Raw genomic sequence first — 25,087 nt, 5'->3', positions numbered from 1 at the left:
GAAAATTGTTACCGTGCGAGAATAAAATGACATCGGGATTTAAAGAATATGCAGGCACTGAATATTATCATCAATCTACTAAACAAAGTATAAAAATCAAAAGATTTCCAGTTGGGCAGGAATAACACATTAACACAAATCATCAAGAGTACGGAGAAACCAACAAATAGAGAAGGGAAAACACTTTGTCAAATTTCCACGGATACACTGATGATATGGATATGATGGATACAAGCAAGAGAAATATAAAGAAAAATCGAAAAAAAGAAAATAAAAATTTGAACTTGAGGTTCAACAGCAGAGCGATATGACACAAGTTTCCGAGCTTGTCGGTGATGCTGCATGAAAAACACTGCACTGCAAAATAAAGCAGCTTTAATTAGTATATCATATCATGAGTGCATCCTAATTTAAGGAGATAAAGCCTCTTTTATTCCCCAGACTATTTGTGCATTGCCACATTTGACACCAAGATTTGAAAACTCTCATCGGAATCCCTAGACTACCATAAAAAGGACACTTTTGGTCATCATTGGAATTCATCATCTTTAATCAAAATGTTGCACATATGAAAAATGGCAATGAACCAATAGTCTAGAGACTAAAATGGTACTTTTCTTAAACGATTCTATTATGGTAACGATCTTTACCCACTCAACCCAACAAGCTAGTTAATAACTGAATCCAATCACTCAAATTCTCTTCACAGACTAAAGTCACAAGAGTATTTAACATAAAAAGTAAGAGAACTTGCAAAATTATACTCATTATCATGTAAGGTTGTCTTATGAGACGAGAATGATGGTGTACTGGCCATGACCGATTTACCAGTACTGATCATTAGATATTCAACAGAAAGAGACTCTTTGATATGCTGAGTTACAATATAATACATGAATTGTATGAAGGTTCTCTCCTCATTATGGATTATACATTTTAGATGGTTTAGGGCAAAGAAGTTTAAAGCTAAGCACCAAATATCACAAGATCAAGAATCTATCGTGATCAAGTCATCAAACTGCTATCGATTGGGGTAAAGGATGGCTGCCCTTTACTTTCTAATGGAAAGACTGTGCTGCAAAGTGTGAATGTGGACTGCTATGAAGGTGAATTTGAGATTAGGTTTGTTTTGCTCAAAATGACATCGTTTTAAGCGAAACAAACCTTCAAAAAAAATCGGCCAACTAGACCAACTAGGCCAATTAGTCAGCTGACTGCCTATAATGGCAAATTTCCCTAATTCCCTTTGGACAAGGGGTGCATAGCGCCTAGGTGGCCACCTAGGCCAAGTTTTACAGCATTGCTCATTATGGATGATACATCTTAGATGCCTAGGGCAAAGAAGTTTTAGGCTAAGCACCAAATATATATTGAATTACTTAACAAAAAAGCAAAACTACATCTCTTTTCAAGATTGTATCGGCATCACAAAAAGACTCCTGATGGGTATGATATATCCCAACTAAATATAGAAGTCATGGGTAACACTGCTAAATGAATGAATCTATTTGGACAAACAAATAGAGAATACCTCAAGAACAGCCAGGTAAAATATTACGACATGAACAAATTGAGAATCCACAAGATAATCTAGAACGCAGAGTAGGGGGTAAAATCATTGTATGGGGAAAATCAGATACCTTAGGCATTGCCGAAAATCTGAACCAGACAATAACAAGGGCTTGCACACACACACACACACACACACACACACACACACAAAAAAGAGAGAGAAAGAAAAGAAGCAAATGGGATTATAACTCACACCATTGTTTTTTTTGAAGAGCAAGTGCATCTTCTCTTATTTAGCCTCACCAGCAGTATCATCAGAATCTGAATCACTAACATTGTAACCTAAGAAAGAACACAAATTACCATACATATTAGAGATCAGAAAGTAACCTAAAACAAGTCAAGTCAGCAAAAGGGATATTCCAAGCACCTGGACGTTTATCACTGACTTTCCATGCTGAAGACCGAGTCCTGGATGCCCGACTTATCCATGCTTTTCCCTGTACGCAAAATAATAAAGATTTGAACTCAAAATCGCTTTGCTAAAGAATGATATATATCCCAAGAACTGTCATTACATAAGCACCAATTCATTTACAACAGCAATCAAACCTGAAAATCACTATTTTACCTCCCTCTTTCCTTTCAACTCAATTCAAGGGTTACAACTTTATAAAATATTTCTGATATTAGCAATTACAATTCAAAAGACTCAACTTCTCTACTAAAAGAATATTCTTTTACCAAAATTTTCCCATCACCATCCAAAAAGCATAAGAAATAAGCAAAAAGCAAAACTTATATATGCAGAAATTTCAGATATAACCATATATATACATGAAAAAACAAGACAAGTATAAGATATTTCTGATGTTAGCAATTACAATTCAAAAGACTCAACTTCTATACTAAAAGAATATTCTTTTACCAAAATTTTCCCATCACCATCCAAAAATCATAAGAAATAAGCAAAAAGCAAAGATTATATATGCAGAAATTTCAGATATAACCATATATATATACATGAAAAAACAAGACAAGTATAAGATATTTCTGATGTTAGCAATTACAATTCAAAAACTCAACTTCTCTACTAAAAGAATATTCTTTTACCAAAATTTTCCCATCACCATCCAAAAAGCATAAGAAATGAGCAAAAAGCAAAGCTTATATATGCAGAAATTTCAGATACAACCATATATATACATGAAAAAACAAGACAAGTATAAGATATTTCTGATGTTAGCAATTACAATTCAAAAGACTCAACTTCTCTACTAAAAGAATATTCTTTTACCAAAATTTTCCCCTATCACCATCCAAAAAGCATAAGAAATAAGCAAAGAGCAAAGCCTATATATGCAGAAATTTCAGATATAACCATATATATACATGAAAAAAAAAAAAAAAAAAAAAAAAAAAAAAAAAAAAGACAAGTACAGTGGGCAAAAGAATCAAACACCTTCTGGGCATCTCTGGACACGCCATATCCGCTAAAGTACATCTGACCCACAAGCACCTGCATGGAGATGTCGCCGGCCTTGGCCTCCTTGAGGGTGTCCTGGAACCACCGTCTGACGCAGTCCGTCACCACTTCGGCCAGTGGTATCCTCCGCAGCCGCTGCTCCTCCGACGAGTTTCCGTTGGAACTCTCCTCCTCCATCTTGTTCCTCCTCAGTCGCCGCTCCGACGATGGCGATTCCAAGCCTCCAACAAGCCCCTTGAGCTTCGGTCCTTCGGCCGGCGAAACGGACCGGGTTCTGGATACGGGGGGTTTGACTTGGGTGGGGCGGCGGCGGGGAGTGTTTGAGCCGATAATTCTCGCAAAATCTTGAAGCTTAGTTGGAGAAGGAACTGATTTCCCCATAAAACAAAAACAAAACAAAAAAATTACTATAAATTTTTTTTCTTTTAAAAGTTTGAATTAGGGATTGCGGGTAAGAAAGAAATTGGTAATGGTTGGAGAAAGAATAGATTTTTTTTTTTTTTTTTTTTAAAAGATTAGATTTTTATTTATTTATTTTTTTAAATCCCAATTTCATAGTTGGGTGGCACTCAGCACAGTCTTCTATTATCCATAGACCATAACTCTACAAGCCTATATACATAAATAACATATTTGCCTCTTGGCAACTTGCAAAGTTGCAAATATTCAATTTTAGAGAAAATTTCAATTTTGTCCTATAGTTATAGGAGTTTTGTTAATTTCAGTACCTGACTTTCAGAAGTGTCAATTGAGTACCTTGACTATGTAATTTTTATCAATTTTGGTCACTCCGGTCAAATTGTCGGCTAAATTTTGTCAGAAAATTTTAACAGTTAAAATAATAAGGGTAGTTTAGTCATTTCTCTTCTCTTCCTTCTTCTTCGGCGAATTCTTTTTTTTTCCTGGCGGAGAACACCATCATCGCGATCTGGGTCGCCCCTGTAACAACCCAAAATTTCATTTTTATAAATCCGGTATTAAGAAATTCCAAAATAACTTTTTTATTCCATTAAAATTTTTTACGATCAATCGGTGTTCGAATAAAATAGTTTCGTCGCATTTTTAAATTAATTCGACACCAAAAAAGGGATTTCGATTCGAAAATTTCTAAGTTATTGGGTACTTCGCGTACCAAGATTTAAATTGAGAATTTTATCTGAGTGAGACCGGGAGTATTCAAAAAGGATTTTTAAACAAGTGTTCATCCAAATAACTTTCGGGAAAATTCACTTTCAACCCCAAAGTAATAAAAGATAGCATTTCTAGCCTATGGTTCATGTTGCATGGTGGACCACAGGACATCCAAAATCCCTTCTTGATTCATCTTTTAGCTTGTGGAATTACCCATTTGCCCTCAACCAATCATTGTGAATCATCATAGGGTTTTGAACCCTTATAAATAGAATGGTGTTGGCCTCATTTTATCCTGATCTCTTCCTTGGCTGCCAACACCATAGTAGTAAGCTTCTTCTCCATTCATTTCCTCCTTCTCTAAGTTTCTCTGCACATCATCTCTTCTTAAGGTTTAAGACTTAGGCCTTGTGTGGTTGTTTGAGATGTTTAGGTGGTGAAAGAAGTAGAGATCCTTGAGTGAAGTGGGGCTGAAATCCAAGCAAGAAGATTAGACTACAAGAGGTATAACCCCATGGATTCCTGTTTAAATTTTGGCTTTGTGAAGCCTTAGTTATGAATAGAAATGAGTAGAAACTATGAGTTTTTGATGTGTTCATGCTTGGAAGTGATTTAGTATTTGTTTGGGAGTTGTTGAGATTGTTTTGGACTTGTATGGATGAAGAGGGACGGCACTAGCCGCGGCCCATCAGGAGGGCCGCCGGCTAGAGCCGTGGTGGCACGGGACTAGGGCACGGCCCTAGAGGAGGGCCATTGCCTAGTCCCGGTGCTTTAACAGGGCTCATGGGGCGGACCATGAGGAGTCCCGCCCCAGGTCCCTGAGTTTATTCTGTGAAGGATTTTGTGCAGTGTGGGCCCTTGTGGCTCAACTACGTGTCGTTTCGGACCAAGTGTTATGGGCCCTTATGGCTCGACTCTTCGGGATTGTCTCGACGCACGTTTTGGCTTTGATTTCGTTGAATTTGGATTAAAAACGAGTATGTTATGAAGGAAATTGTGAAGAATTGTTACACAGTGCATAATTGCTAGTTTACTGTGTATGAAGAATTATTTTATTATTGTGATCTGATGATATCTTATTGAGTAAAGAAGCATGATCATTTGAGAATATGATTTATTATGAAAGCATGACTCAATTGTGATATTTGATCAATGAGAAACGAAGCATATTTTGTTAAGTGAATTATATAGAAATTGCTATGTTGCAAACCGAGCATGATGATATATTCTTGAATACTTCATGTTAGTTTACACATGATTTAGAAGCATATTATAGAGCATTTTGACATTTCATATGTGTCATATTTCAAAAATGCATAAGAGGCCAACGTGAGCCCAAGAATAATTTCAAAAATCATAAGCATGTGGTATATCATTCTTTGATGCATTGAGAAGTAGTAGAATGTTTCATGCATGAGCTTGATGCATGAGAGATATATTTATGTATTATCTATATCGGTGAGGTTTTGGAGGATACCGTTTGGACTATGTCCTTTCGGGAGATATTTATGGACATTGCGGTCCCAGTATATCTAACGCGGCGTATTCTCACGTTACGAGGTTGGAAACTTCTCGCCAGGCTTGGAATCCTGGTTAGGTGGTGTGCACACTAATAGTTCGATACCTGATTCCACAGAGTTTGAACCACGAGATTGGTTCCGTAGACAGTAGGAGATATTGGGTTGGAATTATGCCATTCCCGATGGGGTAATTCACACTTCTATGAAACCCTAAGCCGTCTACGAGTATAAGAGAAAGAAAGAGAGTCAACAGAGACTCAAGAAAGAGAGTCAACCGAGACTCAAGAAAGAGAGTCAACAAAGACTCGAGAGAAAGAAAGAGAGTCAAGAGAGACTCGAGAAAGTAACAAAGAGACCTTCACAGAAAATACTCTAATTTATAAAAGAGTGTATGAGTATATCATTGCACTAGATTGCATATGAGCATGAGTATATTGTTGCACTAGATTGCATATGAGTATGAGTATATTGTTGCACTAGATTGCACATGAGTATGAGTATATTGTTGCACTAGATTGCATATGAGCATGAGTATATTGTTGCACTAGATTGCACATGAGTATGAGTATATTATTGCACTAGATTGCATATGAGCATGAGTATATTGTTGCACTAGATTGCATAAGAGTATGATTATATTGTTGCACGAGATTGCATATGAGTATGAGTATATTGTTGCACTAGATTGCATAAGAGTATGATTATATAATTGCACGAGATTGCATATGAGTATGAATATATTATTGTATTAGATTGCATAAGAAGTATGATCATAATGTTATACGTGATTGCATGCGAATAGAGCATCGTAAGATATTGTATAACGAGAAGTTTGATTTAAGATATTCCTTTGAGCATGACTATTGTGTAGTATAAGAAGCTCTACTTATCAAGTTATGTGATAAGAATGTGAAAGTATGTAAACACATGTTATATGGTCTTTTAACATGATTCAATCCATAAGCATGAATTAATTGTTAAGTTATTTGAGAAGTTTATAAGCTGTTGAATCTATGTGAACAGTCTTGTACATACATGAGCATGAGAGCTTATACTATAGGGTGCAAGCATCTAGAAAGAATGTGATAAATCTTAAGGGGTCGTTTGGTTCACGGAATGTCAAATTACCTTAGGGAATGTTAGATTCCTGTGTTTGGTTAAAATTGAGGTATGTAATATAATTATGTTTGGTTTAGGGTTATCTTTTATTCACACACTATAATATCCTTAACATATTTTTATATATTTTAATAAATTTAAAAATTAAAACAAATAAATAAGATAACGGTATCATATATAATTACATGATTTTAAAATATTAACTAAAATATTGAACTTGAGAAACAAAATTATTTTATATGCTAACCTAACATAATAAAAATAAAAAATATATAATTACAAAAATAATTATATATATATATATATATATATATATATATATATATATATATATATATATATATATATATATAAGTGTGTGTGTGTGTGTGTGTGTGTGATAAACTAACATAACCAAGGTTATCTTACATAACCTTAGAAATTGAAGGGAATCATATTCCCTTCAAAATCCTATGTGGAGGGAATGTGACATTCCTGGGGAATGTTAGATTCCTTGAGATAATGTGAACCAAACATAGGAATGTGAGCTTTGGAATGTCACATTTCCTTGGTTATGTTATATAACCTGAACCAAACGCCCCCTTAAGATGATTTGAGATTAGCTTATTGCTATAAATAAATCAAATGTTTTTCAAAGTATATGCTAGAATGCTTTACAAGGTTGAGTGTGGTTATACTTAGCTTCGTGATAATGGGTGTTTTCCTATTTGTCTATGTGTTGCTTGCAAAACCCTTTTCAGGTGGGCCCGGCAGTGTGAAGAAGTCGAGTTAGATTAGTCTCGTAGATAGAGATATCTAAACTCTAGTACTTGATGTTATGTATGGATTTTAGACTTTTGACTTTATGTTTGTGGATTGATGTAGACTATTTGGGGTGACGTTTTTCCCCCTTACGTTTCTAGTATTTATATTTAGTTCCCAGACTTAATCTTATTTCTAGTTTTACCCCTTTTAGCCTGTGCAATCACCAAGGAGTGGTGGTTGTGGCGGTGACACTCCCACTATATATCTTTTAGTTTTTCCGCTGCTTAGTGATGTTTATGACTGATTAGAGTTATAATTAAGAGTTAGAAAAGTGGGGTGTTACAGCCCCGACCCGCGTCAACACCCTTAGGCTCAACGCCGACGATGTTCACGCCAAACAGCCTTAATTGCTTAGCAGCAGCCTTGCCTTGGACCACCGGCACCAACTCGTACACCATTGCTCAGGTGCGCTCTCTGCGACGCCGTTTTCACCGCTTCAAACCCTTCCAGAACCACTACAAACACAGAGATACATACCTGCGGGGACATGGTTGAGGGCGATGCCGGTGTTATTGAGGGCCTGCTGAACCGATGGCGAGATCTTGGTAGTATCCCCGTAGGCGGAGATGGAGATGGGCCAACAGTAGTTCAATTTGACCAACACCAAGCTAATATTCTGCGTGATCGGATCGCGTGCAACTGGAGTGACCAAAATTCGCCGGAAAAAAGAATTCGCCGGAGAAGAATAAAGAGATGTGAAATGACGAAAATACCCTTATTATTTTAACTATTAAAATTTTTCGGCGAAATTTGACCGGAGTGACCAAAATTGATAAAAATTGCATAGTCAAGGTACAAAATTGACACTTTTGAAAGTCATGTGCTGAAATTAACAAAGCCCCTATAGTCATATGACCAAAATTGAAATTTTCTCTTCAATTTTATAAGCGAAAAGTATCAAATTGGTCCCTAAGTCAAGTGGATAGTGCAATTGGGTCTCTTAAGTGAAAAAATCTTTATTTAAGTTTCCTAAATCGGTAAAATTGTTCAATTAAGTCTAATTTGACTTATTTATCAGGTTAAATTGATATGGTGTTGACACGTGTCCTTCTTATTTTATTTTTTAAAACAAATATTTTTTTATTTTTATTAAAAATTAAAAATATTATTTATTATAAATAAATAAAATAATTAAAATAATAATAATAATTAAAAAAAAAAAAAAGCCACCGCGGACAGCCGGTGGCTATCTTCCTTCTTCACGGACGGTCACGACTGTTTTTTTAATTATTATTATTATTTTAATTAATTTATTTATTTATAATAAATAATATTTTTAATTTGTAATAAACAAAAAATATTTGTTTTAAAAAATAAAATAAGAAGGACACATGTCAACATTATATCGATTTAACCTGATAAACAAGTCATATTGGACTTAATTGAACAATCTTACCGATTTAGGGGACTTGAATGGAGCTTTTTTCACTTAGGAAACTCAATTGCACTATTCACTTGACTTAGGAGGCCAATTTGACACTGTTCTCATTTTATAAAAGATGATTCAACTAGCAAAAATTACAAATTTGTCCCCATTTTTGACACCTCTTAAATGATTAAGTTAACAATAAGGTTAACAAAGGGTATCGCGTGGTCATTTAGAAGCACGGTATAATAAATGCACACCAATTATTCATTAGTATTCAACTTCCTAGAGTTTTTTTCGAAAGGGACTTCCTAGAGTTAAATTTTTATAAAGTAAAATTGAGTTTGTTCTCATTTTCGACGTCTCTTAATCTATCTACTATCTACTATATATATATATACTAATAAGAGCCCAAAGAGAGTTAGGCCTATAATGGGTAGAAAAAATGGCGGTCACAGATTTTAATCAAATGAATGACTCAGATTAATTAAAAGATTAATCATATTTAAATTTTACACTTAAATTTCCTAAAATACCCACACACCATTACTAATTCTGTTAAAATTTTAAGAATTGCCGTTAGTTCACCGTTAACTTACTCATTGATTTCAATAAAAAAATGTCTTAGGTTCGAACCTCATCCCCATCAAAGTTGGCATAATTAGTACTCTATTTTACTCTTATTAAATTATATAAATAATAATTTAGTAGTTACAACAAAAAATAATACATATGCATTTCTTTAATTTAGAATTATGTGTCCACAATACCTTTATTCAAAAAAAAAAATTATTCATTATCAATCAATTAAATAAGAGAAATAATTTTATTAGTTCATTACCTTGTGCTCAGATGGCATGTAGTGACCTCTCCTATGTGGGACGTCATGAGATCGAGCCTCAGTGGAGGCGTTGTTGACTCTTTGTGCTTCATTAGGTTGAGAAAGTATATTTGAACAGATACTACAATGTAATAGAGTCAGTAGCATTCAAAAAAAAAAATAAGAGAAATAATTTTATTAGTTATATTGTCTTTATTTTTCTTCAATATAAAAATTCTTTATATTCAAATTTATTAATTGATTATATTCGCCTACATTATCCTTACAATGTCTTTATTCAGTGAAAAAAAAATTATTAATTATCAATAAATTAATTAAAAGAAATATTTTCATTAGTTATATTGTCTTTATTTTTCTCAAATGTAAAAATTTTTACATTCAAATTCATCAATTGATTATATTCACTACATTATCTATTATTTTTTTTGTGCACTATTTTTCTAATTAAATATCAAAATTATAATACAAAATAATGCTATATATTTATTTACCAAGTATTTTATTAATACCATGAAAAAATTAAAAAAATATAATTAATAAAGCCAATCATATTAACTACTTGAGAGATTTTGTGACAATGAGGGCATCCTCAATAGTTGGGGATTTTATTCCTAATTTTTGTGGGCCCCAACATCCCCCTCATCATCTACTATCTCACTCAATCACAAAATCTCTTCTTCCCATTAGTTTTAAGTTTTTCACAACTTTTTGTGGACCCACCATTTTATCTCCATATTTTAATTATTTCTTTATTTATTTCATTTATAAATTTATAATTTTAGAGATAAACATAAATGATACGTAAAAATAATATGTAAATTAGCATACGTAAAAATTGTAAATAAAAAGTGTTAAAAATTATAAAAAATGTGTTATTTATAGCAAATAAAATCATAATTATTAATTACAAAAATCATATGTAAAAATCATGATTATAGCAAAAATCATATTATTAATATATAAAAATCATAACAATAAAAATTTAAAAAAAATAATAATAATAATTGGCAACGGCTAGAAGGCCGTTGCCAATCCAAAAAGCAATTTATATGAATTAATTTCAGAGTGGCCGCCACTCTGAAACGCCTTGGCTGGCGCGTGTAACACACGCGCGTTACACGCGCCAGCCAGGCTGAAGGGTGAGACGCACCTGTGCGTCTCACCCTTCTTTTTTCTTTTTTTTTTTTTTAAAAAAAAAGTCTGACAAATTTATTTTTTTTGCAGGAGAAAAATGTGGCGTGTTTCTTTGCTTCCCATCCTGTTACAAAATTAAACATGCAGATTTTATTGTTCCAAAATTAGGGAAAGAACCCCTATTGGGGATGCCCTGAGAGTATTCAAATCACACAACAAATTGAAGTGAGAACTACCTCGCAATGTCCTTGTTTGACAATGAGCAGTTAGCGGTTAGCGTTAGCGGATTATACTAGCGGATTTGACCAGCAAATTTATTTAATTATTAACATTGGATAGAAAAAATGACCGCCAAATTATTAAATCAAATGAATGGTTCATATTGTTCAGGTTTTAATTTTTTCTTTTAAGATTTTCTAATTTATCCTTAATTATATGATTATCCATTTAACTTTTCCGTTAATTCACCGTTAGTCTAATTCTAATATTAAAGTCTAATATAGATTTATAACTACACCATTAATTTAATTCTAATATTAAAGTCTTAATAGAACTTAACCACAAATCCTAATGTCGGGATCTCCTCAAACAATATTAGTATATATTTAATATTCTATGTCCTAATTTTTATTTGTTCTCCCTTATGTCCCGTATTTGGTTTCAACCATACCTATACAATTATTTTATTGACAATTATAATCAATCTTGACTATATTATCTTGCATTTGTAAACTTAGAATTACCTATTTAACCCGCACGAGCTTAACTCAATGGTTTAGTGGGTAGTATTTGGGAGAAGAAACGAAGGTTTGAATCTCGGCGGCGGCAGTGCGGGAATTATGTCCAAAGTGGGCAGATTCCTTGTGCGTATCAGCATTTGGCCCTGTCTGCTGAACCATTGAGTCACCGTGATTTATAACTTCCCACAATGCTCTGTCGGGTCGGAGTGTGAGGGACCCTTGGGGTTGGGGACTCAACCTTTGGGAGAAGAATTACCTATTTAAATACGCAAATTCAACCTTCAATTATCTATGCATGAACAATTTCAATATAATCCTGTCTTAATATACTTTAAACTACTTATTTAAAAAAAAAAAGCATTGGGCATTATCCCAATCGCGCAATGCGCGTAAAAAACTAGTCATTTTATAAAGTTTGTCTCTTAATGGTTAAGCTAACGGAGGTATGAACTGATGACTTTTGGAGAAATGATGGTATTGTGTCATTCGCGTAGTCATTTAGTTTGTTCAAAAGCTAGAAACACGTTATAATAAAAGTCCACAAATGAAAATTATTCTATTTTTTAGTATTCAACTTCTTAGAGTTAGACGTTTATCAAATAACAAAAAGTTACAATTATTAAAATTGTTTTAGTTGGCTGGATACTAAAAAAAAAAAAGAAAAAAAAAAAAAAACTTATACAATTGTCCAATTGACCAGAATAAGATTGCACAAGGAGTCTCAATCAAAATAGGATTTGTACTCCTATGACATTAATTTGGATTTGGATTCGGATCATGTCCTTATTGCAGAGTTTGACTTTAACTCGAGGAATATTTAGCCTAAAACTCTTTTATCTTGACACATTTAAGCACAAATTTGAATTCAATTCTGACTGTCATAAGATTTGCCCTTATTCGAGAAGCCTATGGCCTACCTAGCACACTATAATAGTAATTCATATTCCGTTCGAGTCATCATCGCACTGTTGACTGTTATTCAGAAAATGTTTGATCTAAAACTCTTTAACTTAGCACACGTCTGAATTAACTGAATTTAGCCTAACTAACCCCAGACAAGATAACTAAAGATACAAACTTGTAACTACAAAGTCACGAGTTCGAATCTCAGTCTTCTTAGTTTGAACCGATCAGTTATGGGCAAAGGTTTATTCAGTACACACTCTCGAACAGAATCTCAATCTTCTTAGTTTGAACCGATCAGTTATGGGCAAGGTTTATTCAGTACACACTCTCGAACAGTGGCTACAGATTTGCCTCGTCACCCCAAAATGTATCCTTTATGAATGTACCAAATAATGCAATCAGAATAGGCCTTCTGCAATCCAACAAAGTTTTACATTTCTCCCACTCAAATCTCTTCTGGAGTTCTAACTTCTGTTGCATTTACACAATCTAGTTTCAGGAGCAGCATTTATATATGGAAAACAAACAAAAAAAAATGCAGACAAAAACAATAGAACAACAACATAAGTACATAACATGAGAAGCATGAAAACCGAGGCTACTATACATCTCGTAATCCAAGAAAAATCCCGAGTTGAACCCCATCTCTGCAGCTTCATTGCAATCTTGCATGTATACAAGATTCCAATGGACAACAAATGTGGTCTACACAAGAATCTCTCGTAACTCGTAAGTTGTAATCCAAACTTCAAACGGAACCTCAAAATTTCGTTGTGTCAAACATCTTCTCGTTGTATAATCGGGGGAGAAGGAGGCGCCATAGGATCATGGCTACCTCCCGAATTAGGTTCATTGTTACCTGGACTGCAATGTTCCATTGCAAATCTGCTCGGGCTTGGTGTGGTACTTTTCGGTTTTTGGTCGGGACTTGACCTAAAGACACCATCTTCTCGGGGCAAAGGCGAAACGGGAGGAGGCTGTTCGCCATTATCGTGTCGTTTCCTGTAGAACTTATCCTCCACGATGTCGTATGAGTTTCCCGTCCTCACTTCCTGGGCGAGAGAGCACCAGCAACAGAATAGCCATAGTGCACAATCGGCAACAGATGATTTACCACAACACGAATTATACGAAGGCAAATTGTACCGTTTTCTCATTTGAATCCTCCAAAAGCCACCGTATAGTAAACCGAAGGCGCAAAGGAATATCCCGGTGACCCCTAACGCCCCCCGGACGGTGTCGTTGTCGATGGTCCCGGCAGCCAAATTGAAGATCCAGAACGGGGCCATACAAAACAGGAGGAACGTTGCGATATGAACGTACATGTTCCCGAACCCGAGCCTTTCCATATTCCATCCAAAGACACAGAAAGTGCAGAACAAAGAGAGGTATGCTAAAGAAATGTCGTTCCAAAAGTCGAGAACGCCCCCACTCCACCCAGGGCTAGCCTCGAGGCTCCTCCCTTCATCCGACGCAAACGAGAATTTCTTCTCCAACGTTTTTCTCCTCAATTGGCCCGTCCTGCTACTTTCAGCTACCGTGAGTTGGACTTGGGCTTCTTCATCGCCCTCACCACTGTACTCTTTCCCGAGAGGGCTAAGCATAGTGTAAACACCCGCAAATGCAGGTGCCCCGATTGCAACAGAGATACATAGACCTACCCCGATAGCTGGGCGGTTGGACCGCTTATACCCCCAATTAAGCCCACACAAGGCGTATTGAGCGAAACAGTTGAGGTTGAGTAGCGAAATAACCACCATCATGTGAGTCCATTCGTTCGGCTTGTAAGTTCCATTCTTGCAATACTCTTTTCGGAGCCTCGAAATGTCTTCGGGCTTCCACCGTATCAAAAGTACGAGGTGATACAATCGTTTCGGGTGTTGGTATAGACACATCAAAGTAAACAACGCATTAAGGATTTGATTGTTCACTTCAAACCAAGCATCTCTCTCGGATTTCTTCGGGAGGGCATGGTTCAACATTCCCGTCATCACGAGGAATAGAATCGCGCCCGAGACAGCTACACATACGATCCAAACGAGAAGTGCCATGTTCAGTGGATTCCTTATCCATTCTTTACAAATCTTCCGAAGAGACGTCCAATCAATTTTCCGTGAAAAGAGCCTATGCAAGCGCTCACGGAGATGACGGCTGCCAGAAGAGGGCACAGCACGAGAAATCTCGTCCCTTTCCTCGGCAATCTGCTGAAACTTGGCAGACGGGGAAGCCAAATTCCCGAACTTGAGGAACTGCAGCCTCTTCGGGATAGAAATAGAACCACCTTGGAATCGTTTTTGAGGATTATCATCACTCACGAGCCCTCTTTGAGACGAAGAAATGTGCAGAGCAGTGTGAGTCGGCCCTTGAGAACCATTCGAATTACTTTCCAAAACCTTACCATCATTTTCACTAACATCATTGGAACCCATCCTTGCTTCCTACAAATTTTCTTGAGCCCCAATTCTTTTTACACAAAAATATTATACTAGGCTGACCATTTTCTGTGCATTTCCTCTTCAACCTGCAACTCACAATCAGAAAGCTTTAAAATAAGACACAATTATTACCAATCCACCAGGTCCACCCAGAGAGGTGAGAACCAAAAGCAAACTACTGTATGACAATGTTGAGATTAACAAGAACAAGAATCAATAACAATAGCAGAAAATAAAGAAGACAAGATTTACGTGGTTCGACAATGTGTCTATTTCCACAGGTGCGAAGTGATAAAACATTCAGGGTTACAAGCAATTGAAGCATGTGCTCCATCTCAACTAAAAGCCTAAGCTGATAGTTGGATGGCACATTAATGGCTATATGCTCAACACGCCCCCTCACGTGTGCGGTGGGTTCCAAGCAACACGTGGACCATAGTCGCTTATGGGTGGCGCTGAGATCCGAACCCATGACCTTTGAGGTGACTCTGATACCAAATTGAAGCATGTGCTCCATCTCAACTAAAAGTCTAAGCTTTGGATTGCACATTAATGGCTATATGCTCAACACAAGAAAGATATTTATATGCAACCCTATAAAAATGTCACCAGGTCCACTAAGAGAAGTGAGAACCAATAGCAAGTACTAAATGGCAACCCTATAAAAATGTCAGGAAACAGATTTCAGGACTGTCCAAACTCTGAACACTCTTGTTCCCCAAAACTGATATATGATAGAGAGATACAAGAAAAAGACTGCTAATACACTATATACAGATTCAACTCAATCAACCCAATAATAGCAATCTTAATTAGAAAAAGTCAACAAATATGAACACAAAAAATCATAACAATAAACAATTAAAAACATCTTATTCATGAAAATCAATACAGAAAACTCAAACTACTGATTAACCGCTAAACCCTATAAGGAAAATTTAAGCTGAATAGGGCAATAAAACTTCAGAGCCTACCCAAAGAAGAGCAGAGTGATAAGATCAATCAATCATCATCAATCTGAACCAAAGATTGAAGCTTTATTTAGTTCCCCCCAATCCATTGACCAATTTTGCAAGATTTTCAACCCAGAATAAGGAGCACTAAAAGAGCAGCTTTTTTGGTATGCTTTTTACGTTTCTTTGATGAGAAGGAAAGAGAGAATCACATAAAGCAAAGCAAACAAAATTACAAAAGACAGGAAAGACAGAAATTAGGGAGAAACAGGAAGACCCAAGTATTAAAATGAAAGAATTGTGGGCAAGGGGGAGTTTTTAGTTCATACCATTGACTGTAGCGGAGGGTTTGGGAGAGAAATTGTTGGGATAGCCAACCATGGGAGGCTCCACCACAGCCAGTGGTGCACTTGTTATTATATTACTCCGTATAATTCAAATGAGAAGGATACAAATAGCAACTGATTTTTGAATCTTCGATGAGTTGGCATATGAACGGTGATGATTATAGGGAGGAATAATTAATGAGGTAACATTTGTTTTATACTTTCTTAATCTATTTCAGTTCAAATAATTAATGCTGTCACCCCTCCCGAAGAGAGGCTAAGTTAAAAAAAAAAAATACTACTAATTTATTTGGATAAAAGAAAAATAAAAATAATTAAATAGGTCATTAAACTTTATACGAAAAAAAAAAAATTAGGGACCAAGCATTAAAAGATTACAATTAAATATATTAATTTGTCATTTTTATACATTTAGACTCAATAATCAATTAATAACGAGTCAAAATTATTAGTGGTTATTTTAGGGTTAGATGACCTACGACACATTCGTCAGTCACCTTATTCTTCTTTAAGAAGAAGGTGATTGATGGTAATCTTTTTCATGAAGAAAGACGATTAGTTAGTTGTTTTTTTCTTCTTTTGAAACGACAGTCAAATGTGTCGTTTGTTGTCAGTTACTAGTCTCAGTTGCCAAGAGTCCAAGACCTTAAAATAGCCCTTATTATCATTTTTTTTTACCGGTGTGTAACCATTTATTGGGTCAATATGCAAAAAATGACAGGTTGACATATTTAATTATAACTTTTTAAAAAATTTAGGAGGATGCGCTAATTGTTTTTTCGTATAAAGTTTGAGAGTTTATTTGATTCTTTTATCAAGAAAAGGAAAAAAGAAAAGTTACTCACCATTCACTAATATATTATTATTATTATTATTATTATTATTATTATTATTATTATTGTTGTTGTTATTGTTATTATTATTATTATGTCAACAAGTACAATAAATGCAATAAAACTTCTCAATTATATATTACTGTACTTGCATTGATAGGTAGAATCATTTGAAAAAAAAAAATGGTATAGGGAATTGAAAATCTTGAAGAGGACTTTAATTTGAAGTGGTTATGGTGAATGTAAGTTGAAATTGAACCATTATAATCTCAATATCAATTACATGTTATGTATCAACACAATAGATGAATGATATTAAGCAAAGCAATGGAAGTAATAAGTACACTTATTGGTAGCTCAAGGCTACAAGAACGTATTATATTGGGTTTTACAAGTTTAAACTTATTTCTTGAGTTATAATGCACTATTTATAGATATTATAGTCTCAAATTGTTATATATATTAGTATACAACACACTGGATGATTTAGACTTGATTCTAGACTGTTTGCCTCGTAGTTATGGATATTAGTAAAAATTTCTAGAGGTTAGGCTGACCACATCCCAGCCAAACTCCCCTTTGCAAAGTGATGTGGCAAAGCCACTTCACCATTTTCCTTTTTTTTTTTTTTTTAATTCAAAGGGATTTGCAAATTTTCAGCAAATTTGCAAATCCCTGAAAAAGCTGCTTGCGGCCGCGGCAGCTTTTGTACTTTTTATTTTTATTTTATTTTTTTGTCTTTACTTTTTAATATTTTAATGTAATTAATAATATTATTTTAATATGTTGGACCCACTTTTGAAGGTTGATTAAATTTGCAGGGGTGTAGTGTGAATAGTAGATGATTTGCAAATTGGATGATGTGAAAGTGGGACCCATTTTTTAGAGTGGGAGATGTTTGCTGAGATAAGTTCAGCCTTGCAAACGCCCCTGAGTGTCCATATGTCAATAGATATGTCCAAGTCAAAGATATAAGCAAGAAAGATTAAGTCCCGAAACTGTCATTAACTTGTTTGACTTATTTGAAAGGAAATCGAAAAATTGAGTTAACTAGATATCTCAAGGTCAGTTAGACTAATTTACCTTGGCGATAATGTTGTAATTTTAATTATGTCCCATTGGATTTATTCAATTCAAACCTAACTTAATGAAGTTTGAAGATAAAATATATCCATTAAAGAGTATATGTCATTGTTACATTATTAATAAAGATGGGGAAAAGAAAATTAAAACAGTTACCATTAACAGTACCGTAGGTCGGTTTGAATGTTTTATTCTAGACTAGAACAAATAAACAAATTCATTGATGAGTGGGTGTAGTTAGTTGAAACCTTTGTGACTACGTTAAACAGAGTCCAATAATAGGATAAATTTCATGAAGGACTTGTCGTTGATACATAGCAGAAAGAATCATGTTCTTTTAGTAGGCATAATTCATTTTTAGTTGTAGATTCATAATCTTGGGGCACGGTTGTAAATTTATAATTTCTATATTGTAGATTTACAAAATTTATACTGTAGATTCATAATTTCTACATCGTAGATTCATAATTTAAATACAGTAGATTCATAATTTCTATACAGTAGATTCATAATTTATATATTGCAGATTTATAATATCTGTACTGTAGATTCATAATTTATGTATTGTAGATTCATAATTTCTAAACTGTATAGTTATTAAACTATGAACATTTAATTATGTGGTTTGTGAATACAAAGTTCAACAATTGGATATATGAACATAAAAAGTTATGAACATATAGTTCTATAATTATAAACATATATTTATAAAATTATGAACATATAGCTCTATCACATGTTCACAAACCTAATACTGTAGATTCATAATTTCTATATTGTAGATTCATAATTAAAATACCATAGATTCATAATTTCTAAACTGTACAATTGTGAAGAGAGAAACGCCGTTAACGACAAGCGAAAAATAATTTTTTTTAAAAAATTAGAACGGCATCAAAAACGACACCGTTGCGGAACTGTGTCCACCTTGAAAGGTGGGCACGTTTCCACGACATACAAGAATCATATTTTTTTTACTTTTTTTAGTAGGCATAATTCATTTTGGGTTCAAGATTCGATCGGACTAAAAAAAAAAAAAAAAAAAAAAAAAGACCTCCAAGGATGTGTTGACATTGATGACACAAATCAAACTCGTGAACTTTAGATACAAGATGTACGTTTCGGAGCGTTATGCTGTGCATTCGTATGCACCATGCATGGTGCATACTGATGCAAAAACGACGTCGTTTTGGCGTCTAACTTAAAAGAAAAAAAAAATCAGAATTGCATAACTACACATCCATAATTTAACTACACTTCCAGAATTGCATAACTATAATTCCAGAATTGCATAACTACACATCCATAACTTCATAACTACACATCCATAATTGTATAACTACACCTCCAGAATTGCATAACTACACTTCCAGAATTTCATAACTAAAAAATTCAAAATGAATGAACTAAAAATAAATAACATAATGTTGTTGCTGAGAATCGAAACTGATGTTTTTTATTTTTTTTTTTTTTTAAGTAGGGTGCGCGTTTTATGCAAAACGACGTCGTTTTTGCATCCGTATGCACCATGCAGGGTGCATACAGATGCACAGCATAATTTGCCGTACGTTTCACTTACATGACTATTATTTGAAGGCACCCCTCAAGCAAATTATTATGTGGAGTAAGATGCACATAATACTGTGTGAACCATAAAAAAATATATTTTTAATATACTAAAAGTACATTATTAGTGTGCTGAATGTACACTATACAAAATAATATATTTTTGTATTCAAATAATGTATTTTTCCTGAATACAATATACATTTTTAATATATTACAAATACATTATTTGTGTACAAATTGTACATTATTTGATAGTATTAAAAATAATATAATTTCAGTACTCAAATAATGTACTTTTTATTTATAGTTCATACAACTTGTAGACCATAATAATGCTTTATACCTCCCCCGGAACGTTATGCTGTGCAACCGTGTGCACCATGCAAGGTGCACGCGGTTCCAAATTCATAATTTCTATAGTATAGATTCATAATTTCTATACTATATATTCATATTTCTATACTCTAGATTCATAAAATCTATACTATAGATTTATAATTTCTAAACCGTAGATCCCTAATTTAAATACAGTAGATTCATAGTTTCTATACCGCAGATCCACAATATCTGTACTGTAGATTCATAATTTCTGTACTGTAGATTTATAATTTCTAAACTATATAATGATCAAATTATGAACATATAGTTCTGTGATTTGTGAATACAGAGTTCAACAATTGAGAATATGAACATCGAAAATTATGAACATAAAGTTCTATAATTGCAGGGACGGAGCCAGAAATCTTGAGTTGGGGGGGCCGATGTAGTAGAGTAAATTTACAATGTTAGTCGACATTATAATTAATTGTACCATATTATTATATATATCATACATTATTGTGTTATTATTGGTAATAATTTCTAATTATACTGTGTGTAATAAAGTATGAAATACATAATTATATGAGTACGAGTGTTGATTATTACCAGTGTTGCAAAAATAGCACCTAGGCGCCGATTAATCGGCGCCTAGGCGCTAGGTGGTCGGCCACCTAGGCGCCCTAGGCGGTCCCCAGACGCCTAGAGGGCGCCTAGCGATTTTTGCAACCTTGATTATTACTTTAGAAAATTTTCACATAACACAATATAATAATAACAATAACAACAACATTTATTTAAATATAGATTGTCACTTAATATCAAATAAAAAGTTTTGTCACCAAAATTTTTCATAATTAACTGATATTCATTTTACTAACTAACTGAATATTTCAAAATTTGATAGATAAAAGACAAAAATCAAGACGAATTAAATAAATATTAATGGCCAGTTGCAAATCAAATAAGATTTTGAAATCTTAGTCTTGAAATTTTTGTTTAGAGCGTGCAGATACTTTGGTAGGATTGTTATGCCGTAGAACCATGTCCACCTTGCAAGTTGGACACGATTCTATGTCCATAATTACTGAATTCTATGTTCATAATTTTTGAACTTCATATTCACAATTATATTATTGAACTCTATATTCACAATTACAGAACTCTATGTTCATAATTATAAAACTCTATGTTCATAATTTTTAAACTTCATATTCACAATTATTGAATTCTATATTCACAATTATAGAACTCTATGTTCATAATTATAGAACTCTATATTCATATTTTTTAAACTATGTATTCTTAATTATGAACATTTTTGGAACTGTGTCCACCTTACAAGGTGGACACGGTTCCACATTATAATTTGCGACTTTGGTAAGGGGACTAAAAATATAATATACTATTAATAACCTTTTGGGGTGGGGGATGGGGCCTGGGGGGCCAAGGGCCCAAAGTCCCTAATTACCAAAGTTTCTCTAAATCTTATGCCCTATTAATATTAATAAATTTTTTTTTGGAGGGGGGGGGCCAAGGCCCCCTGTAGTAACCATCTCCCTCCGTCACTGTATAATTGTGAATATAGAATTCAATAATTATGAATATGAAGTTCAAAAATTATGAATATATAACTTTATAATTATGAACATATAGTTCAGTAATTATGAACATGAAATAGTATACACCATGCATGGTGTACACAATTGCACATCATAATTCCTCACCCCCACCCCCCACAGAAAATGAGTAGACTCAAATCTAACAGCTGTGTCAGCTGTCATATTCCTTGACAACATCAATGATCTTTGCAAATTGCAATATCCTCAATATATTTAGTTTTCTTTTGGGCCGTGTCGTTTTCAGCCCAATAATTTATTAATCAAGGCCTTAGGTCCTTTTTAACTTATTTACGGGCCAAAGCCCAAATGCTAATCCAGTTGGGTCATTTTGTTTGCAATCGTTATACCCTGCACGGCTGTACCACGGCGCACATAGCACTGTGCGTCCCGCGCCTCTCAAAACAACATCGTTTTGGTAAGTTATGTAGGAAGTTGACGTGATTATGTGTATTTGTTTATACAATTATGTATATTTTTTTTTATATACAATTGTGTACATCCGAAACAGGAAATTTATGCGTATTAAGAGTTTATGGTATTATGTTAAAAGTTTATGTGTATTATGTATTATGTTAGATTATGTGTATTATCTTTTTTTAAAAAAAGTATGTGTATTTTGTTATACAATTATGTACATTCATGTATACATTTATGTGTATTCTAGTATAAAATTATGTACATTTTTTAACATGAGATTTTTTATTTTAAAAGAAAATTAACCGCCAATACAGGGTAGCGAAATTACAAAAATAAAAAATAAAAATAAAAATAAAAAAATGACACGGCGTCGTTTTGCATCAGGACACACAATTCAATGCGCACCTTGGTGCACGATATAAATTGCCTTTTATTTGTGTTTTTCTTTTCTGTGTTAAGAAAACAATTAAAAGTGAAGATGATGAAATATTCAACCTTAATTGTCAAACGCAAATTATTTAGTGGACCCTGATCCACATTACAAAATGGATCTGGGTCCAAATGTTCACAATTTACATACTGAATGTTCACAATTTACTTTTTAAAAACTCACAATTTGTATATTACGAACACACAATGTTAACAAATATGTAATTGATTACCTTATTTTGTATTCACAAGTTCTTTTCAAATACTGCACTCACACAATATTAACAGATTATGATTTAATGACCATGTATTGTATTCACAAATTTCCCTATACAGTTGTTTTTTACCTTAGAAACATAATTTATATTCTAAAAGTTTACAATTCCAATACTAAAAATACATAATTTATACGTCGTTTAGGACCAGGGTCCACCTTAGAAGGTGGACCATAGCCCATGGTATCACGACTTATTGGGATTGTTATGCTGTGCATCCGTATGCACCATGCATGGTGCATACGGATGCAAAAACGACGTCGTTTTATTAAAAACGCGCATCCCACTTAAAAAAAATTCAGTTTCGATTCTGGAATTTTAGTTCATTGATTATGGATATTTAGACGTGAATCGAAACTGATTTTTTTTCATTCATGCTGTATATTTAGTTCATTCATTATGGATATTTAGTTCATTCATTATGGATTTTTAGTTCATTCATTCTGAAATTTTAGTTCATAGATTCTGGAATTTTAGTTTATCGATTCTGAAATTTTAGTTCGTTGATTCTGGATATATAGTTCAAATTATGCACAATATAATGTTGTTGCTGGGAATCGAAACTGAATTTTTTTTTAAGTGAGACGCGCGTTTTTAATAAAACGACGGCGTTTTTGCATCCGTATGCACTATGCATGGTGCATACGGATGCACAGCATAATTTGCCCAACTTATTATCATAAGAGCAAGGCCATTGCAAAATTTTGGGTGGATTTTCGTCACATTTTTGGGGTGGGGAAGAGAAAAGAGGAGGATCACGATTTGATTTCAATTTGATAGGCGGTTATGGTGTTATGTTTTAGGGCAAATTATGGGGAATACCACATGACTTTTAAAGACTTTCTAAAAATCATAACCGAATACCACATAACTTTTAAAGACTCCTTAAGAATCGTAATTGAATACCGCCTGACATTTAAAGACTATCTCAAAGTTTGAATTGAATACCTCCAAACTTTTAAAGTTCATAAAAGTCTTTAAAACTCTGTGAAAGTCATGATTGAATACACCCCCCTTATTCAGTACATATTCTGGAATAATGATTATGGATTTCTTTTGTGATCCAAAGAAGTGAGTAACACATTACACAAAAATAACAAATGTGTTAATCGCTTGGTTAACTTAAACTAAGTTTGCAATTTGGAAACTATGGGTATGTTTACTAACAGAAAATTGTTCTATGTTTTCTATTTTATGTTTTTTAATTTTTCAGTTTTCGTTCTCTGCTGTTTAGAAAACTTGTTTATTAACAGAAAAATATTCTCTGTTTTCTGTTTTTTAATTTTTCAGTTTTCACTTAAAATTTAGTTTAGATAATATTAATATTTTTCGAGCTAATATTTAAAATATTTTGTTTGGATATATTCATTTGAATGACATGTATATGAGTGTATAACTTTTACTTTGAATTCTAATATATGTGAGATTTCAATATCTGATATCTGGACCGAACTTATATTATGATGTAACATATTTAAAAATATTCGAACTAATAATCTATTGAGTTCAATATAATCAAAATCTAAAACATTATATAGAGTTTAATTCTTAATTTTGATAATGTAAATAATGTCTAACTTTAAAGTGTAAGCAAATAAATTATGTTTAAATAAGTAAAGTAAGTAGAAAAGATAGAAGATAGTGATAAGTAAAATAAGATGATAATAAATGTAATCATAGTAATGTGGTTATTGTGACATATAACTAAATAGATGATAGATGATTCTGTTTTCCATTTCAAAAACAGTTTTTAAATGTGTACCACACTGCTGGAAATCTCGCGTTTTCCGTCCAACAATTGTTGGACGGAAAACGCGATATATTGGTCGAAAATGACGTTTCCGTCCAACATACCGACCAAAAGGAACGTTCGGAAAAACCTCCGTGGGAAATTCCGTCCAACTATGATTTTTGGTCGGAAATAGCGTTCAACAAACAAAAATTGGACGAAGGCAAGTATCCCACCATTTTAAAACGTGAGAATTTCCGTCCAACCATGTGCGTTGGTCTAAAATTCCGTCCAACTATATGCGTTGGTCGGAAATTTCGACCAATGTTGGATGGAAAACTCACATATTATATTTTGTAATTTTCCTTCCAACTGTTGGTAGGAAAATCTTAAATCATATAGAATGTTTTTATTATTTTTATATTACCAAAATTTTATTTATATATGTTGTAAATAAATTATATGTCATCAACAAATTAATGGACACACTAAATTGAAACTTGAAAATATATTTAAAC

The 25,087-nt window shown here is 33.7% G+C and overlaps 2 protein-coding genes across 5 annotated transcripts; both read right to left on the bottom strand.

The window, feature by feature from the left end:
- Positions 1-58: 58 nt before the first annotated feature.
- Positions 59-3,479, bottom strand: LOC109154969. Of its 2 annotated transcripts, none has more exons than XM_019302697.1 (4): positions 2,975-3,479; positions 1,943-2,012; positions 1,766-1,854; positions 59-357 (listed from the first exon to the last, which is right to left on the bottom strand). In XM_019302697.1, exons 1-3 carry the CDS (start codon positions 3,377-3,379, stop codon positions 1,802-1,804), a joined length of 528 nt encoding a protein of 175 aa, XP_019158242.1. In that variant the 5' UTR covers positions 3,380-3,479; the 3' UTR covers positions 59-357; positions 1,766-1,801. The 2 variants fall into 2 exon arrangements, with proteins under 2 accessions (XP_019158242.1, XP_019158243.1); XM_019302698.1 differs by having other exon boundaries at positions 59-352.
- Positions 3,480-12,940: 9,461 nt separating this feature from the next.
- Positions 12,941-16,369, bottom strand: LOC109154967. Of its 3 annotated transcripts, XM_019302694.1 has the most exons (3): positions 16,277-16,369; positions 14,930-15,080; positions 12,941-14,893 (listed from the first exon to the last, which is right to left on the bottom strand). In XM_019302694.1, exons 2-3 carry the CDS (start codon positions 14,986-14,988, stop codon positions 13,336-13,338), a joined length of 1,617 nt encoding a protein of 538 aa, XP_019158239.1. In that variant the 5' UTR covers positions 14,989-15,080; positions 16,277-16,369; the 3' UTR covers positions 12,941-13,335. The 3 variants fall into 3 exon arrangements, with proteins under 3 accessions (XP_019158239.1, XP_019158237.1, XP_019158238.1); XM_019302692.1 differs by having other exon boundaries at positions 12,941-15,080; XM_019302693.1 differs by lacking the exon at positions 16,277-16,369 and adding an exon at positions 15,969-16,262 and having other exon boundaries at positions 12,941-15,080.
- Between the last annotated feature and the right edge of the window lie 8,718 nt (positions 16,370-25,087).

The sequence above is a fragment of the Ipomoea nil genome, unplaced genomic scaffold, assembly GCF_001879475.1.
Source record: "Ipomoea nil cultivar Tokyo-kokei standard unplaced genomic scaffold, Asagao_1.1 scaffold2662, whole genome shotgun sequence".
Taxonomy (NCBI): Eukaryota; Viridiplantae; Streptophyta; class Magnoliopsida; order Solanales; family Convolvulaceae; genus Ipomoea; species Ipomoea nil.
Note: the sequence above shows the minus strand (reverse complement) of the source record. Positions and strands in the feature narration are given on the sequence as shown.

Coding starts and splice junctions, on each gene's coding strand:
- LOC109154967 (XM_019302692.1), bottom strand. CDS start 14,988: ATGGGTTCCAATGATGTTAGTGAAAATGATGGTAAGGTTTTGGAAAGT.
- LOC109154969 (XM_019302697.1), bottom strand. CDS start 3,379: ATGGGGAAATCAGTTCCTTCTCCAACTAAGCTTCAAGATTTTGCGAGA. Junction 2,013..2,974: donor TGTCCAGAGATGCCCAGAAG/GTGTTTGATTCT, acceptor TTTTGCGTACAG/GGAAAAGCATGGATAAGTCG. Junction 1,855..1,942: donor AGTCAGTGATAAACGTCCAG/GTGCTTGGAATA, acceptor GTTCTTTCTTAG/GTTACAATGTTAGTGATTCA.